At 35.3% G+C, this 20,431-nt stretch overlaps 1 protein-coding gene across 1 annotated transcript in view; it reads left to right on the top strand.

The window, feature by feature from the left end:
* PDGFD (platelet derived growth factor D) overlaps nt 1–18,734 on the top strand; it is a 584,798-nt gene extending 566,064 nt beyond the window's left edge. Inside the window, exon 7 of the mRNA XM_053708574.1 lies at nt 17,256–18,734. Within this exon, the coding sequence (XP_053564549.1) occupies nt 17,256–17,387 (132 nt within the window). The 3' untranslated portion in view covers nt 17,388–18,734. The remainder of the gene's footprint in view (nt 1–17,255) is intronic.
* The last annotated feature ends 1,697 nt before the right edge of the window (nt 18,735–20,431 follow it).

Raw genomic sequence — 20,431 nt, forward strand, 5'->3', positions numbered from 1 at the left:
TTATCATTGCATCAGCAGTTCTTGTGAACTGCTGGTACAATACCGCCCCCTGCTGATTTACAGCCAATCGTCCGCTAGCAGGAGGTGTCAATCAGCCCGATCATACATGACCGCTGCTTCTTAACTCCTGTTTCCGGCGAGCCTGAAGGCTCGCGCTGAAACAAGGGGAACAGGGGCCATCCGGCCCTTGTTAAATAGACTCCATAATGTGTTATTAAAAAGTCGTTGTTACTTTGCTTATATGACCCCGCAAATTAGGTTATTTATATTTCTATAAACATTTTATTGCTATTATACTTATTTTAATTAATTAGGAGATGTTTTAATTTGGAAATTTGCAAAATAAAAAAACAAAAAAAAAACATATGAATCAGAGAGACTAGAGATGCTATTCCAGTCATAGTAAATCTATAGGATTTCCATAAAGCACATACTTTCTATTTTTAAATGGCCTTTACTCATCTGCAGCTTCACTAAGTAAGTCTACTGTTGTTTGTGTGATATCTCTCCCACCTAATTTGGGCCAGATTACAAGTGGAGCACTAATTAACACCCCCGCTCGAGTGTTTACTGCGCTAGAAGTAAGCTTTTTGCACTTGCTGGGTTGCACTTGAATTATGAGTTAAAAGTAAATTGGTTTTGCTCGTGCGCTAACTAGACGAGTACAAAAAGCCAAACTTAGAATATCACATGCGTGTCATTTTCTTCTATGTGAAGAACATTGGAATGTAATAGTTTTATAAGCACTGTAGGTCTTGTCGGGTTAACGTGCAAGCAATGTGTTTGTTTTTTCTTTTCTTTTAAATATCACTCTCTTTAAGTCTAGGGGAGAATAGTAAACACGGTCACATATCCGAAGGCCATGTTACAACTTGCGAACAAAGGCACTACTAGGGCTTCTCCCTTTATTTGTTACTATACATCATTATTTGAAAAATATTATAATCACAAAATATCAAGAAAGTAGATGGTGCTAGTGCATAAAATTGATAATTGAACAAAAAGTAAAGTCTCGCTGAAGAGTTGCGAACACTTACTTGAAAAGTATGCACACAAAGCACTCTGGGCCCAGACTGGTGGGCAGTTATTGCGATACAAGACTTATATATAAAATATAACTTTTATTAAATTATTAAACTTAAAATAAAGGTAACACACAATTAAAATCGACACAGACACTGATTCGTGTGATGTTGCAATAAATGTGTTATGTGGGGATTAATTGTGAATCAACACCTTTCTGTAAAATTGTGTACTATTCCCCACAATGGCGTTAGTTACAATTCACTCTGAATGTTGTAAATAACTTGATTATAAAGAATGTAGATTGGATCTTATCCTATCTATTTATTGTCCTCTATTACCCAGTAATAAACTATTACCCAGTTTACAATCAAATTGCTATATTATCTTTTGAAATTATATGTTTCTCATAATGTGATCTGCATATTCTTGTGCAATGAAATGTTGACACTAAATGTACATATATCTTGTATAGCGTTTCTTGTATCTGTATAATTCCTTGCTCATAGAGCAGGTATTTGATTACTCACTGGGGATTGTTAGAATCCTGTGTAAGTTATTTATATCTACCATGTGAAGGTACGTAAAAGAAGCAATATTATACACATAGGTTGCTCAACACATGGCCACTTTTAATCTAATGTGATCAACGCCTCTTACCACCAAGTGAATATATTTAAAGCTACATGAGTCAGTTTGCCTCGTACTCAGTTTGCATTTTGGGATGAAATACTATGAATTGGATAGTTGTAAATATTCTCCTCTGTGTGCTGTGTAATGCTTACTCATAAACAAAATTAAATTTATTGTACTGCGCTACCTTGCATCAGTTAGCGATATTTGATTATTATGTACATATATTCTATTAGGTCAATAAATTATTTTGTATCATTTGCCTACTATGTAGAGAGTGCTGCATAAATGTAGCAGTGCAAAATTAAATCTATTATGCTACATTACCAAGCATCCATTAGCAATATTTAGTTGTTATATGCATGTATTCTATTAGGTCAATAAGTTGATTTATATCTTTAAGCTACTGTGTAGCAAGTATTAAAAAATATATATATAGCAGTACAGAATCAAATCTGTTATGCTGCGTCACCTTTCATCTATTAGCGATATTTGGTTGTTGTATACATATATTCTATTAGGTCAATAAATTATTTTGTATCACTTAGCTACTCTGTAGCAAGTACTGAGAAAATGTAGCAATACAGAATCAAATCTGTTATACTGCGTTATCTTGCATCAGTTAGCGGTATTTAGTTAGTATATACATCTATTCAATTAGGTCCATGAATTGTTTTGTATTACTTAGCTACTGTGTGGCGAGTATAGAAAAAATGTTTGACAATTGGTTGTTGGAGAAATCAATATTGTTGTATGACTCTAACTAAGTCTGACCCAACTCAGTCTGTGCAACAAATTAACTGTTGGAGCGAAAAGTATTAATGTGGAGCGAAAAGTATTAATGCTGAATCATCAACAAGCCAGTGTTGGCTAGTTAAAATTTGAGCGCCCAAACTCTCACAAAGGATCCCCTAACTAGTTTCGCCCCTCCGGGCTTTGTCAAAGGCAGCAAGCCGCTGTTTCTTGGGGAATATAAACATTCTTAATACCGGAAGTCCCGCCCAATCTCTTCTGTGATCGGTTGAAAATAAGACTCACTGTATGATTGACAGGTTCTATTCTTCATGAATAGTTCGTTTCGTTCTACTTTATAGCTCGATTCCAATGCTATCGTTAATGATTCTGATATGTCTTTCATCGTGATTTTTAATCTTGACTTGCAAGTTCGGTAGTCATTGTTAAATGATGTAATGCTGGTACAGTCTACTGCAGGATATGTCAAGTTCATTGTATATATATGTTCCGATTGAATTAATGAAAGCTGTTATAATTGACTCGTTTTAAAAAACCCTACAGTTTTTCATTTTGTGTTACTCAACGTTTTTTTGTGTATGTATATGTGTGACAGTGATTGTGAATGTTTGTGCAGTACTGTGAAGATGAAGAGTGCTCAAATGATAAAATCAAGAATTATTCTAAGTGAATCATACTATTATGTGAGATGTTGCTCTGTTAAAATTAACATCTTGTTATATGTGGTATACTGAATTTCAACTTTTTCACTTTTGATGGTATACTGAATATTGATTTTTCCAACAACCAATTGTCAAACATTTTTTCTATACTCGCCACACAGTAGCTAAGTAAACAATTCATGGACCTAATTGAATATATGTATATACTAACTAAATACCGCTAACTGATGTAAGATAACGCAGTATAACAGATTTGATTCTATATTGCTACATTTTCTCAGTACTTGCTACAGAGTAGCTAAGTGATACAAAATAATTTATTGACCTAATAGAATATATGTATACAACAACCAAATATCGCTAATAGATGAAAGGTGACGCAGCATAACAGATTTGATTCTGTACTGCTATATATATTTTTTAATACTTGCTACACAGTAGCTTAAAGATATAAATCAACTTACTGACCTAATAGAATACATGCATATAACAACTAAATATTGCTAATGGATGCTTGGTAATGTAGCATAATAGATTTAATTTTGCACTGCTACATTTATGCAGCACTCGCTACATAGTAGGCAAATGATACAAAATTATTTCTTGACCTAATAGAATATATGTACATAATAATTAAATATCGCTAACTGATGCAAGGTAGCGCAGTACAATAAATTTAATTTTGTTTATGAGTAAGCATTACACAGCACACAGAGGAGAATATTTACAACTATCCAATTCATAATGTTTCATCTCAAAATGCAAACTGAGTACGAGGCAAACTGACTCATGTAGCTTTAAATATATTCACTTGGTGGTAAGAGGCGTTGATCACATTAGATCAAAAGTGGCCATGTGTTGAGCAACCTATGTGTATAATATTGCTTCTTTTATGTGCCTTTACATGGTAGATATAAATAACTTACACAGGAATCCAACAATCACCAGTGAGTAATCAAATACCTGCTCTATGAGCAAGGAATTATACAGATACAAGAAACGCTATACAAGATATATGTACATTTAGTGTCAACATTTCATTGCACAAGAATATACAGACCACATTATGAGAAACATATAATTTCAAAAGATAATATTGCAATCAAGGTCATAAACAAGCTTAACAGGGTTATAGAAAGTACTCACAGTGGGCATCACAATAGCAAGTATATATTTTTGATTCAGCCCCTATGAGGATTGATCCTAACCCAGACTGGAGCAAATTTGATTGTAAACTGGGTAATAGTTTATTACTGGGTAATAGAGGACAATAAATAGATAGGATAAGATCCAATCTACATTCTTTATAATCAAGTTATTTACCACATTCAGAGTGAATTGTAACTAACGCCATTGTGGGGAATAGTACACAATTTTACAGAAAGGTGTTGATTCACAATTAATCTCCACATAACACATTTATTGCAACATAACACAAATCAGTGTCTGTGTTGATTTTAATTGTGTGTTACCTTAATTTTAAGTTTAATAATTTAATAAAAGTTATATTTTATATATAAGTCTTGTATCGCAATAACTGCCCACCAGTCTGGGCCCAGAGTGCTTGTGTGCATACTTTTCAAGTAAGTGTTCGCAACTCTTCAGCGAGACTTTACTTTTTGTTCACATATCCAGCCAGCTGTTAGTGCACATTGGGTTTTGCTCACACACTAACAACTTGCTTTCAACTTGTAATACGAGCACTAACTCCCCTGCGTTAAAAGTTTACTTTCTACTGTGTTTGTGCATTAGGGAAAAATATTTAGAGCGTGACTTGTAATCTGGCCTATTGTGTATGATATTATTATTTATTTAGTACTCACAAATCTACTTCATGAGGTAATTTTTTCAATAACAGAGGGACTAGACAACCTTTTGACACTACTAAAAGTACATCCACTAACCTTAGTTTTTATAGAGGTTGATGGTAAACGAAACTAGAGTTCAAAATGAAAAAGAAAATCAGAAGTGTGTTATATTAGTCAAAGAGATAGGACGATCTGCTATTAAAATGATTCAAAGCCAAGATGTTACTATAAATCACCAGAAAAGAGTGCAGATATTAAGTACAAAAGTGGAATAATTAAAGGGACAGTCTACACCAGAAATGTTATTGTTTAAAAAGATAGATAATCCCTTTATAACCCATTCCTCAATGTTGCATAACCAACACTGTTATATTAATACACTTTTTACCTCTGTGACTAGCTTGGTTAGTGTTTTGCTGAAGCCATTTATTATCAGTCAACCGTGTTTACTCTTTTTAAATCATAATGACAACAGAAACTACCCAAATGGCCCTGATCAAAAGTTTACATACCCTGGTGATTTTGGTCTGATAACATGCACATAAGTTGACACAAAGGGGTTTGAATGGGTATTAAAGGTAACCATCCTCACCTGTGATCTGTTTGCATTTAATTAGTATGTGTGTATAAAAGGTCAATGAGTTTCTGGACTCCTGACAGACCCTTGCATCTTTCATCCAGTGCTGCACTGACGTTTCTGGAATCTGAGTCATGGGGAACGCAAAAGAATTGTCAAAGGATCTGCGGGAAAAGGTAGTTGAACTGTATAAAACAGGAAAGGGATATAAAAAGATATCCAAGGAATTGAGAATGCAAATCAGCAGTGTGCAAACTCTAATCAAGAAGTGGAAAATGAGGGGTTCTGTTTGATAACATACTGCATTCATCTTGCCATCAATTCTGACCAAATATCCTGTGCCTTGTAGCTCACACATCCCCAAATCATCAGCGATCCACCTCCGTGTTTCATGGTAGGAATGGTGTACCTTTCTTCATAGGCCTTGTTGACTCCTCTCCAAATGTAGCGTTTATGGTTGTGGCCAAAAATCTAAATTTTGGTCTCATTATTCCAAATGACTTTAAGCCAGAAGGTTTGAGGCTTGTCTCTGTGCTGTTTGGCGTATTGTAAGCGGGATAATTTGTGGCATTTGCGTAGTAATGGCTTTCTTCTGGCAACTCGACCATGCAGCCCATCTTTTTTCAAGTGCCTCCTTATTGTGCATCTTGAAACAGCAACACCAAATGTTTTCAGCGAGTCCTGTATTTCACCTGAAGTTATTTGTGGGTTTGTTTTTACATCCTGAAAATTTTTCCTGGCAGTTGTGGATGAAATTTTAGTTGGTCTACCGGACCATGGTTTGGTTTCAACAGAACCCCTCATTTTTCACTTCTTGATTAGAGTTTGAACACTGCTGATTTGCATTCTCAATTCCTTGGATATCTTTTTATATCCCTTTCCTGTTTTATACAGTTCAATTACCTTTTCCCGCAGATCCTTTGACAATTCTTTTGCTTTCCCCATGACTCAGAATCCAGAATCGTCAGTGCAGCACTGGATGAAAGATGCAAGGGTCTGTCAGGAGTCCAGAAACTCATTGACCTTTTATACACACACACACTAATTACAAGAAAACAGATCACAGGTGAGAGTGGTTACCTTTAATAGCCATTCAAACCCCTTTGTGTCAACTTGTGTGCAGTTATCAGGCCAAAATCAACAGGGTATGTAAACTTTTGATCAGGGTCATTTGGGTAGATTCTGTTGTCATTATGATTTAAAAGGAGTAAACACAGTAGATTGATAATAAATGGCTTCAGCCAAACACTAACCATGAGTGAAGAAATGTTTTTGTGTTATCATTCATATTCTCTGAAAAATGGCCAAGAAATCATAACTTCTGCCAGGGTATGTAAACTTATGAGCACAACTGTATATGGCACACATGAACTATAGTTGAGAAAAAAACTGTCAAAATACATTTAGATAAGAGGCGGCCCTCAAGGGCTACAAAATTAGCGTATGAGCTTACCTAGATTTAGCTTTTAACTACGAATACCAAGAGAACGAAGCAAATTTGATGATAAAAGTAAATTGGAAAATTGTTTAATATTACATGCCTTATCTAAATCATGAAAGTTTATTTTTGACTAGACCGTTACAGTACAAAATGAGATACTTAAATTTTGGTATTATAGCTGGACTACATTACATTAATATGATAAACGTATACTTGTGTTTTCTGTATGCCTTCCTGGTGACTTCTGTAGACCTGTCGGCTGGAGTTCATCATGTACTTTCCTTTGCTCATGTCTTGTATTAGTGAAGCTATTGTTTATATTGAAATGCCAACTGCAACAATGTCACTCCAGCAATATCAAGGACAGAGATCTTAAGCAAACTGACATCTCACCAGCTATAATGAAAACAATTTCCAGCCCTTTAACCTTTTGATAAAAATTGACTTTTATTTAATCACAGATGGTTCCAAAGATAGAGAGACAACATTCAAACCAAAATAAGAGCTTATAGGCGCATGTGCCAATGTTCCTTTTAAAACCGTTCTTCTTCCTGCAATTTATTATGCTTGTTTTCTGTTTTATCTCTTTGGAGTTTATCCATTTTTTTCATTAGAGACACAAACCCCCAAAAGTTCCTTTCATTATTTTGATACAGCAAACTGTTTTAAACAACTTTCAAAATGACTTATTTTATCAAATGTGCTTCCTTCTTTTGGTATCCTTTGTTGAAGGAGCAGCAATGCACTACTGGGAGCTACCTGAACACATCAGGTAAGTCAATGACAAGAGGCATGTATGTACAGCCACTAATCAGCGGCTAGTTCCCAGTATTGATTTTCTGCTCCTGAACCTACCTACTGTAGATATGCTTTTCAACAAAGAATATCATGAGAACGAAGCAAATTAGATAACAGAACTTAGTTGTAAAGTTGTTTAGAATTACATTATTAAAGAATTTGTTGGGGTTTCATGTCCCTTTAATGACGATAGTTTGTGCTTTTTCTTCCTATGCCGTGTGTTATATTTATTCCCACATCTTCTCAGTGGTTAAATAATATCCATATTTTCTCCAATTAAATAATATATTTGTGGTTATATTTATTTTGTTCTCTATATTTTATTTTGGAGATAAATCTATCTCCTTGTTGCAAAACGTTTTCTAATATATGGATCATATTATTACTTATTATCAAATGATAGATTGTGATTAACCGCATCATTTTAACTCTGATAAGATTTTATATAATATATTATATGTTCATCCTTTAGTATTTGATTACCACTTCAGTTTTTATTGCTTAACAAATAACCAGCAAGATACAAAAGATGTAATTTATTAAATACAGAATGCTCTTTATAAAGTTTAAAGGGACATTAAACTCCAAATTTAATTCTCCATAAAGACCCAGATTACAAGTGGAGTGATATTTTATGCTCCTGCTCACTGGCTTATTCCACTAGAAGTAAACTTTGAATGCACATTGGGTAGTGTTTATATTACAAGTTGTAAGCAAAAAAGTTTTTGCTCATGTGCTAACTCGATGCACACAAAAAGACAAACTTAGACTATCACAATCGTGTTAATGTATTCACCCATAGAAGTCACCTGACCCATACGCAAACCTGATCTCATATTCTCATATGTGCTAACCCGAGATGAACATATGAATATTTCACATTCCAATGTTCTTCACATAGAATAATATGTTAATTTTTTTCATAAAAAAAATATTTCTACATAAATCTGATGTTATTTTGGTACAATATATATCTATACATATATATTATATATAGGTACATATATATATATAGGAATATCTATTTATAAATAGTTAGAATATAATCCCCTATGTGAAGAATATTGGAATGTGAAATATTTACAATAAATAAACACTAGAAAAACGTTATTAAATATGAATACAGAACCTTGATATTCCTACATGTTGCAGGAGCTCGTTAACCTTATTAGCCACAGCAAAAAAGTGAGATAAGCAGCATTTAAGAGACTTTTCAAGGGCATCACCTGGATCTGGAAACCAATGCATATTTTTTTAAAACAAATAGTCATATATATATATTTTATTTTAAAACACATATTTGCATGAAACTATTTTACAATGTGGTGATTAATATTAGATGTATAAACATGTTGCTTTAATGTTTTTTATGGATGGTCCTTCTTTACTACTCAGCTATTTTATTTCCTTTATTATGATTCCTCATTTCTCTCTCACAATGTACTCTTCACAGGAGCATGGGAAGGTTATAATATTTATAATACTATACATTTTACACTTTACTGTCTCTCAAAATCAGAATTGAGAGCATTCTCACAATTTAGTTACAAAGTAACAATACTGGATAGAAGAGACATGCAGGTACTCTCATAAAATATTCTGCTCAGCTAATCTCATACAATAAAAGAAAGAGAAGGCGCTCCAATGGCACAATATCACTATTGCTTTGTGTTCCCTCTTAAATGGATAGTAAACACCAAAAATGTTATTGTTTAAAAATATAGACAATCCCTTTATTTACCATTCCCCAGTTTTGCATAACCAACACTGTTATATTAATATACTTTTTACCTCTGCGATTACCTTGTATTTAAGCTTCTCCAGACTGCCCCCTTGTCTCAGATCTTTTGACAGACTGGAATTTCAGGCAATTAGTGCTGACTCTTAAATAAATCCACATCAATGTTATCTATATGAAACACATGAACTAACGCCCTCTAGCTGTGAATAACTGTCAAATGCATTCAAATAAGAGGTGACCTTCAAGGGCTTAGAAATTAGCATATGATACTACCTAGGTTTAGCTTTCAACTAAGAATATCAACAGAACAAAGCATTTGATGATAAAAGTAAATTAGAAAGTTGTTTAAAATTACATGCCCTATCTGAATTATGAAAGTTTAATTTGGTCTTTACTATGCCTTTAAATAATCATCCCATAAGAAGGATACTCGCTAGGATAATGAACCTATCACAAGGTCCAAAATAAAGCAGTCTAGGAGAATTTGCTTGAGGAAGCAATACCGCTGTATTTGTTTTTAACATATATTGTATCATTTAAGTAAAAGAACCCGGAAGTGTTTTGGAAGGGTTTTTAAATAGTGTTTCTGAGTTTAGTGATTAAATAAACACTTAACACTATGGCCTCTAGTTATCAAGCCGTCAACCTCAAATACGCTGGAATTCCGCAGCATATTTGTGGCGAGGCTGATTCGCCTAAGTTATCAAGCCCTACAGACCGGCAAAAGTAGAATATAGTGACATAAGCTTCGATCCGCCGGACTCAGTCCGACACAGATCGATTCTTACGTCACTCCAGATGTTCCGAATGCAAGTTCGGCACAATCTGACTACTTTTGGAAGTTATCAACTGACTACCAGGTACGCTCAGCATTTTTCCAGCCCAGCGTACCTGGTTTTCAATCCGCCGCCCTGGAGGCGGCGGATCCCATAGGAATCAATGGGAGTCTGACCATAGCGAAAGTTCATGTTCACTGCTGCCCGATATCCCATTAATTCCTATGGGAGCTGTCTACACCTAACACCCTAACATGTACCCTGAGTCTAAACACCCCTTATCTGCCCCCCCTACACCGCCACAACTAAATAAATGTATTACCCCCTAAACCGCCGCTCCCGGACCCCGCCGCAACTATAATAAATATGTTTATATTATAAATACTTACCTATAAAATAAACCCTAATATAGCTACAATATTACTAATAATTATATTGTAGCTATTTTAGGATTTATCTTTATTTTACATGCAAATTTACATTTATTGTAACTAGGTACAATAGCTATTAAATAGTTATTAACTATTTAATAGCTACCTAGATAAAATAAAGTCAAATTTACCTGTAAAATAAAAACTAACCTAAGTTACAATTACACCTAACACTACACTATCATTAAATAAATTATTCCTATTAAAACTAAATACTTACCTATAAAATAAACCTTATTATAGCTACAATATAACTAATAATTACATTATAGCTATTTTAGGATTTATATTTATTTTACAGGAAACTTTGTATTTATTTTAACTAGGTACAATAGTTATTAAATAGTTATTAACTATTTAATTAACTACCTAGCTAAAAGAAATACAAAATTACCTGTAAAATAAATCCTAACCTAAGTTACAATTAAACCTAACACTACACTATCATTAAATAAATTAAATAAATTACCTACAAGTAGCTACAATTAAATAAACTAACTAAAGTACAAAAAACCCACTAAATTACAGAAAATAAAAAAAGATTACAAGAATTTTAAACTAATTACACCTAATCTAAGCCCCCTAATAAAATAAAAACCCCAAAAATAATAAAAGTCCCTACCCTATACTAAATTACAAGGTAACCAGCTCTTTTACCAGCCCTTAAAAGGGCTTTTTGGGGGGCATGCCCCAAAGTAATCAGCTCTTATGCATGTAAAAAAAAATACAACCCTCCCAACATTAAAACCCACCACCCACATACCCCTACTCTAACCCAAACCCCCCTTAAATAAACCTAACACTACCCCCCTGAGGTTCTCCCTACCTTGAGTCGTGTTCACCCAGCCGGGCCGAAGTCATCATCCAAGGGGCGCTGAAGATGTCTTCCATCCGATAGAAGTCTTCATCCAAGGGGCGCTGAAGAGGTCTTCCATCTGATAGAAGTCTTCATCCAAGGGGCGCTGAAGAGGTCTTCCATCCGATAGAAGTCTTCCTCCAGGCGGCGTCTTCAATCTTCATCCATCCGGAGCGGAGCCATCTTAAAAGCAGCCGAAGCGCAGCCATCCTTCTTCACCGACGCCTACTCGCCGAATGAATATTCTTTAAGTGACGTCATCCAAGATGGCGTCCCTCGAATTCCGATTGGCTGATAGGATTCTATCAGCCAATCGGAATTAAGGTAGGAAAAATGTGATTGGCTGATTCAATCAGTCAATCAGATTGAAGTTCAATCCGATTGGCTGATCCAATCAGCCAATCATATTGAGCTCGCATTCTGATCGGAACAGCAAATAGATTGCAAGCTCAATCTGATTGTCTGATAGAATCCTATCAGCCAATCGGAATTCGAGGGACGCCATCTTGGATGACGTCACTTAAAGGAATATTCATTCGGCGAGTAGGCGTCGGTGAAGAAGGATGGCTCTGCGTCGGCTGCTTTGAAGATGGCTCTGCTCCGCTCCAGATGGATGAAGATTGAAGACGCCACCTGGATGAAGACTTCTATCGGATGGAAGACCTCTTCAGCGCCCCTTGGATGAAGACTTCTATCGGATGGAAGACATCTTCAGCGCCCCTTGGATGATGACTTCGGCCCGGCTGGGTGAACACGACTCAAGGTAGGGAGAACTTCAGGGGGGTAGTGTTAGGTTTATTTAAGGGGGGGTTGGGTTAGAGTAGGGGTATGTGGGTGGTGGGTTTTAATGTTGGGTGGGGGGGTTGTATTTTTTTTTTACATGCAAAAGAGCTGATTACTTTGGGGCATGCCCCGCAAAAAGCCCTTTTAAGGGCTGGTAAAAGAGCTGGTTACCTTTTAATTTAGTATAGGGTAGGGACTTTTATTATTTTGTTTTTTTATTTTATTAGGGGGCTTAGATTAGGTGTAATTGGTTTAAAATTCTTGTAATCTTTTTTTATTTTCTGTAATTTAGTGTTCATTTTTTTTTGTACTTTAGTTAGTTTATTTAATTGTATTTAATTGTAGCTACTTGTAGGTAATTTATTTAATTAATTTAACGATAGTGTAGTGTTAGGTCTAATTGTAACTTAGGTTAGGATTTATTTTACAGGTAATTTTTTATTTCTTTTAGCTAGGTAGTTATTAAATAGTTATTAACTATTTAATAGCTATTGTACCTAGTTAAAATAAATACCAAGTTACCTGTAAAATAAATAGAAACGCTAAAATAGCTATAATGTAATTATTAATTACATTGTAGCTATCTTAGGGTTTATTTTACAGGTAAGTATTTAGTTTTAAATAGGAATAATTTATTTAATGATAGTGTAGTGTTAGGTGTAATTGTAACTTAGGTTAGTTTTTATTTTACAGGTAAATTTGACTTTATTTTATCTAGGTAGCTATTAAATAGTTAATAACTATTTAATAGCTATTGTACCTAGTTAAAATAAAATTAAATTTGCCTGTAAAATAAATATAAATCCTAAAATAGCTACATTATAATTATTAGTAATTAGTTATTAACTATTTAATAGCTATTGTACCTAGTTAAAATAAATACCAAGTTACCTGTAAAATAAATAGAAACCCTAAAATAGCTATAATGTAATTATTAATTACATTGTAGCTATCTTAGGGTTTATTTTACAGGTAAGTATTTAGTTTTAAATAGGAATAATTTATTTAATGATAGTGTAGTGTTAGGTGTAATTGTAACTTAGGTTAGTTTTTATTTTACAGGTAAATTTGACTTTATTTTATCTAGGTAGCTATTAAATAGTTAATAACTATTTAATAGCTATTGTACCTAGTTAAAATAAATTTAAATTTGCCTGTAAAATAAATATAAATCCTAAAATAGCTACATTATAATTATTAGTAATATTGTAGCTATATTAGGGTTTATTTTATAGGTAAGTATTTAGTTTTAAATAGGAACAACTAATTTAATAAGAGTAATATTTATTTAGATTTATATAATTAATATTTAAGTTAGGGGGGTGTTAGGGTTAGTGTTAGACTTAGGTTTAGGGGTTAATAATTTTATTATAGGTTGCGGCGGTGTAGGGGGGGGCAGGATAAGGGTTAATAAATTTATTATAGGTGGCGACGGTGTAGGGGGGCAGATTAGGGGTTAATATGTTTAATATAGGTGGCGGTGGGGTCCGGGAGCAGCGGTTTAAGGGTTAAACAATTTATTTAGTTGCAACGGGGTCTAGGAGCGGCGGTTAAGGGGTTAATAACTTTATTTAGTTGCGGGGGGCTCCGGGGGCGACGGTATAGGGGGTAGAACAGTATAGTTAGTATGGGTGCTTAGTGACAGCTTATCAATAAAGCTGTAAAAAAGCTGAAGAGCAGCGAGATCGGATGAGTGATAACTATCACAGTCCACTGCTCAATGCCCCATACTTGGTGCACGGCTTTTTGACAGCTTTTTTGATAACTTTGGCGAACATATTCAGGTCCGTGACGGCGATGTGAGGTGAGCGTATTGGGGCCGGCGAAGGCAGGTACATCCGGAGCTTGATAACTAGAGGCCTATGAATCAGCTATAATAAATTGACAGTGGTCATAAGGATTCTGGGTACCTGTGAACTGAGGACAGCTAGCTGAGAAGCTCCAAATTCTCCCAGACAGTTTATTTTGCACCTTGTAATAGGGGCATAATCTTTGTGCGTATTCTTCCAATGGGATGGGTATTTAAGAGGCAACATTAAGCAATAGTAGTGATATTGCGCCATTGGTTGGCCTTCTCTTTCTTTTATTGTTGTTACAGTGCATTGGAGATTTGTCTTTAAGAAGAGCTGACCCAGGCACATCACTTGAGGGACAAAGAATTGTCATCTTTAGCCTACGCGGTGGCACTTCTGTTATCTTTTAGACTGCTTACCAAGTGGGAATAAGATTGTTATTATTTGTAAACTAATAAATTGCTCATGCAGCACTTGACTGGCTGCCCATGTGCAAAATCATTTATTTTGTTTGATATCTTGATGCAGAAGTGATTTTTCCACATCAAAATGCACCAGTTTTCAAAACATTAATGCCTAGATTTAGAGTTCTGCGTTAGCCGTCAAAACCAGCGGGGTCCTAACGCTGCTTTTTACTGCCCGCTGGTATTTAGAGTCAGCCAGGAAAGGGTCTTATGCTCACTTTCCAGCCGCTACTTTTCCATACCGCAGATCCCCTTATGCCAATTGCGTATCCTATCTTTTCAATGGGATCTTCCTACCGCTGGTATTTAGAGTCTTGGCTGAAGTGAGCATTACACCTCTACCGACAAGACTCCAGCCGCAGAAAAAAGTCAGGAGTTAAGAGCTTTATGGGCTAACACCGGTTTATAAAGCTCTTAACTACTGTGCTCTAAAGTATACTAACACCCATAAATTACCTATGTACCCCTAAACCGAGGCCCCCCCACATCACCGCCACTATAATAAAAAAATGTAACCCCTAATCTGCCGACCGGACACCCCCGCCACCTACATTATCCCTATGTACCCCTAATCTGCTGCCCCTAACATCACCGACACCTACATAATATTTATTAACCCCTAATCTGCCCCCCCAACATCGCCTCCACCTTACCTTCACTTATTAACCCCTATTTAGGTCCGTGGCGGCGATGTGAGGCGAGCGTATTGGGGCCGGCGAAGGCAGGTACATCCGGAGCTTGATAACTAGAGGTCTATGAATCAGCTATAATAAATTGACAGTGGTCATAAGGATTCTGGGTACCTGTGAACTGAGGACAGCTAGCTGAGAAGCTCCAAATTCTCCCAGACAGTTTATTTTGCCTCGCTGCCACTATAATAAATGTATTAACCCCTAAACCGCCTCACTCCCGCCTCGCAAACCCTATAATAAATTTTATTAACCCCTAATCTGCCCTCCCTAACATCTGCAACACCTAACTTCAAGTATTAACCCCTAATCTGCCGACCGGACCTCGCCGCTACTCTAATAAATGTATTAACCCCTAAAGCTAAGTCTAACCCTAACACCCCCCTAAATTAAATATAATTTTATTCTAACTAAATAAATTAAATCTTATTAAAAAAAATAATCCTATTTAAAGCTAAATACTTACCTGTACAATAAACCCTAATATAGCTACAATATAACTAATAATTACATTGTAGCTATATTAGGATTTATATTTATTTTACAGGCAACTTTGTATTTATTTTAACCAGGTACAATAGCTATTAAATAGTTATTTACTATCTAATAGCTACCTAGTTAAAATAATTACAAAATTACCTGTAAAGTAAATCCTAACCTAAGTTACAATTAAACCTAACACTACACTATCAATAAATACATTAACTAAACTACCTACAATTACCTACAATTAAATCAACTAAACTAAATTACAAAAAAACAAACCCTAAATTACAGAAAATAAAAAAGATTACAAGAATTGTAAACTTATTACACCAACTCTAAGCCCCCTAAAAAAATAACAAAGCCCCCCAAAATAAAAAAATGCCCTACCCTAATCTAAAATAAAAAGTTAACAGCTCTATTACCTTACCAGCCCTTAAAAGGGCTTTTTGCGTGGCATGCCCCAAAGAAATCAGCTCTTTTGCCTGTAAAAAGAACATACAATACCCCCCCAACATTACAACCCACCACCCACATACCCCTAATCTAACCCACCCAAACCCCCCTTAAAAAACCTAACACTAAGCCCCTGAAGATCTTCCTACCTTGTCTTCACCCAGCCGGGTACCATCCGATCCGTCCAGAAGAGGGTCTGAAGTCTTCATCCTATACGGCCTTTAGAGGTCCTCCAGAGGGTCGGAAGTCTTCATCCAGGTGGCATCTTCTATCTTCTTCCATCCGGAGCGGAGCGGGTCCATCTTGAAGCAGCCGGCGCGGATCCATCCTCTTCTAACGACGTCCTAACACCGAATGAAGGTTCCTTTAAGGGACGTCATCCAAGATGGCGTCCCTCGAATTCCGATTGGCTGATAAGATTCTATCAGTCAATCGGAATTAAGGTAGGAAAAATCTGATTGGCTGATTGAATCAGCCAATCAGATTCAAGTTCATTCGGATTGGCTGATCCAATCAGCCAATCAGATTGAGCTCACATTCAGTTGGCTGATCTGCGATAGCGGGGGCGGCAGATTAGGGGTTAATAAGTGTAAGGTTAGGGGTGTTTAGACTCGGGGTTCATGTTAGGGTGTTAGGTGCAGACTTAGAAACCGTTTCCCCAAAGGAAACAATGGGGCTGCGTTAGGAGCTGAACGCTGCTTTTTTGCAGGTGTTAGGTTTTTTTTCAGCCCAAACTGCCCCATTGTTTCCTATGGGGGAATTGTGCACAAGCACGTTTTTCCAGCTTACCGCTACCGTAAGCAACGCTGGTTTTGAGAGTTGAAGTGGCGGTAAATATGCCTTTACGCTCCCTTTTTGGAGCCTAACGCAGCCCTTCAAAGAACTCTAAATACCAGCGTTATTTAAAAGGTGCGGGGGGGGGGAAAACACGCGTAGCTAACGCACCCCTTTGGCCGCAAAACTCTAAATCTAGGCCTAAGTTACTTGTTATAATATGGTCTAAGCAAGAAGAGCTAATGACTTATATGCCCTTATCAATGTTTAAACATTTTTATAATTTGATGACGGATATTATTGTATTTTTACAGGTTCTAAAAGTCATGCCTGAACCTGGATACAGTAAAAAAAGGAACAAAGCCAAGAACATGTCTATCGTTGACATACAGTTGGAACATCATGAGCGTTGCGATTGTATTTGCAGTTCAAGGCCTCCTCGATAGAAAACAGTAGAAAGAAAACCAACATCTTTACAGCGTTATGGACAATTTTCAAATCAATCATTGTCATCACTTGGCATACAAAACGTTATGTTTGCTGTTTATTTTAACAAGATATATTAATGCTGTGCTCCTTAATTGCTTAGCTTAAAGAATGCAACGTGTTAATGTATACTGACCAAATATAGAATTGATATTCTAGTCAATATAAGCAAAGGGCACATTGCAAGATTATCCTTTTAATCTATAGATATAACCGCTGGCTTTTAATTTCTATGGATTACAGCACGGTTCAAAAAAAAAAAATCTCACTGGTTATGTGCATAAATATAAAACTTTATTACAACAACATTTGTGGACATTTAATTAAAGGGACAATAATCTAATTTTCCTATGGACAAGTTGTGCACTAAACATACATTTTTTGGTTGTTTTAGTATCCTTTTATACAGCTTTAATGTAAAAAATTTTTATTTTTAACATGTCTAAATATTTCTCTTTCATATGCATTGAAGAATTTGTTGATTTTAATGTCTATTTAAAGAAACAATAATGTAGGATACATCTGTATCTTATAGTAGACGATAAGATCACATTCAATAATTGTACCAAGCATGAAATGTTTAAACCAAAGAATTTGACTTATACCTAAATAGACTGTGTAGGTGAAATGCATTTTATTTTGAAATGTACAGAAAAAAAAAAAATTTGAGGCAAAGGTTATCAATTAGTATAGTTAGGTAAACGTTTTAAATGCATTTTCGTTGAGTAGATTTTCAGTATTACTTTATATGTTTGTCTTTGTTTCTGTATGAAATAATTATATGTCTTTATTCTATAAAAGTTTCTACATCTCAGTAACATGAATTATTGTAAGTTAGTAAGTAATGAATGTGTAACAATTTAGAAGATATTTACAAAAAAAAACCAGAGTTCATGTTGATCATTTTTTTTTTCTAACTTGCATAAAAATATTTGCATCTAAATAACACAAAATAATTTTTTTTAAAAATCACTCCTCCAAATTGCCAATATTTTAAATATTTTTCTTAATTTAAATAACTTGCTGTATGGTGCTTTAGTAGTTTGTGCTTTATTTATATTGGGAAATGTTTGGAAATGAAAGTATTTTTTTAAAGTAATAAATAATTAATATTCCAATTGCATGTAAAGCAAATGGATGGCTTTTCTATTTACAGTATACACATACATCTTTTGTTCCTGTTTTTAATGTCAGTTTAATTAAGTTTATATGTTATTGTTTATTTTTCTTTTCTTACATTTAAATAATTGAATGCTATTCAGCAATTATCATGCCTTAATGGATAGAATAAAAATGTTTTAAAATGAGCAGTTGGTATCAGTTATTCATAACTTTGTGTTTAATAGAAGCAATTTTGTGGTTCTGTGTAAATCAATTCACTTTTGATTAATACCGGACATTGTACTCAAAACATTGTTATTGTTAACTAGGTGATAAGCCTGCCCAGAGGGAAGTCTATGTTTAAAAAAATACAACCCCCTAAGCAAAAGTTACAAAAAATAAAAAAGTAAAATTACAGAAATTAAACAGCTAAACAGCTTTTACTTAAAAAAATTATTAATTACCCCCTAACAGTAAACCCCCCTACCCACCAAAACCCCCTAAACTACCCATTGCCCCTAAAGGGGCATTTGTATGGGCATTTAAAGCCATCACAAAAAAAAAAGCCTAAGACTAAGCCCCAAATAGGTACTCATCGTTCCTGAAGTCTGGCGGAGGTCTTCTTCCAGGCGGCTCCATCATCTTCTATCTTCATCCGGAACAAAGGCAGAGCAGATGTGCGGAGCGGTCTTCCCTGATGCGTGGATCCCCAGCGGCGGTCCTCGGCAGCATGGAGGCTCCTCTCCATCCAATGTCCATTGAACACTGAATATTGAATGCAAGGTACCGCATTCAATTTGGGGTACCTTGCATTCCTATTGGCTGAACTTTTGAAATCAGCCAATAGGATTAGAGCTACTGAAATCTTATTGGTTGTTCAAATCAGCCAATAAGATTTTAGTAGCTCTCATCCTATTGGCGGATTTCAAAATTTCAGCCAATAGGAATGCAAGGTACCTAAATAAATATGGGGTACCTTGCATTCAATCTTCAGTGTGCGACGGACGATCACATGAAGAGGAGCCTACACGCCGCCAAGTACCGCCGTTGAGGACCCAATAAACATTAGCAGGAAGTATTTATCATCCAAATAACTTTAGTACTTATCACCCAATGAGCATTAGAAGGAAGTACACAACTGAAATCATCTTGAAATGCTGCCCCTTCAAAATAAAAATAAAATTATTGCATACAATGTTCTTTTAATATCCAAATTTTAAATATAATTGCGTATGAGCGCCCATGAAAAGGGTATATTACATTCTAAGACCTGTAATGAATGAACATGTGATAGCTAATAACAGGAAATATTAATATGTTTACTGCAAGATTTGTAAACAGCCAGGGCCTGACTGAATATTAAATAATGTTTATATAGATTATATCTTCCATAAAATAATACTAATAATAATAATAATGTATTTATGGTACAATCTGAGAATTGCCCACACTAAACATCTATAGGTTTAAAATGGAGAACCTTAAAAATAAACTGGGTTTCAATAATACTATCTTTCTGGGCCAATATTTAAATAAGTCTTGGTTTCCCTTAAAAAAATTATACTACTTTGACCCCACCCAGGAAAACCGAAACCTTTTCCCAACATGCAAATGACAACTCAGGACCTCCCAGAACCCACCATAGGTCATCCCAGACTACTGAGGCTTTACCCCCAGATTATCTAGACTCCACATCAAGCCTGCCAGTGCTGGAATCACAGAAGAAAATGGATCCTGTGCACCGAAAGTTATGTCATACTATTGAGTTGGTGGAGATAAATCACCCCAAACACATGGATGATTGACAGACCATGCTCTTGTGGACAAAGTTCTCAACTCTTCATTTAGTGCATGTGATCCTTTGTCCTTCATTTTCAAAATAAAGTAGGTAAATAGAAAAATT

This window comes from Bombina bombina, chromosome 3 (assembly GCF_027579735.1).
Source record: "Bombina bombina isolate aBomBom1 chromosome 3, aBomBom1.pri, whole genome shotgun sequence".
In the NCBI taxonomy this organism is placed as follows: domain Eukaryota; kingdom Metazoa; phylum Chordata; class Amphibia; order Anura; family Bombinatoridae; genus Bombina; species Bombina bombina.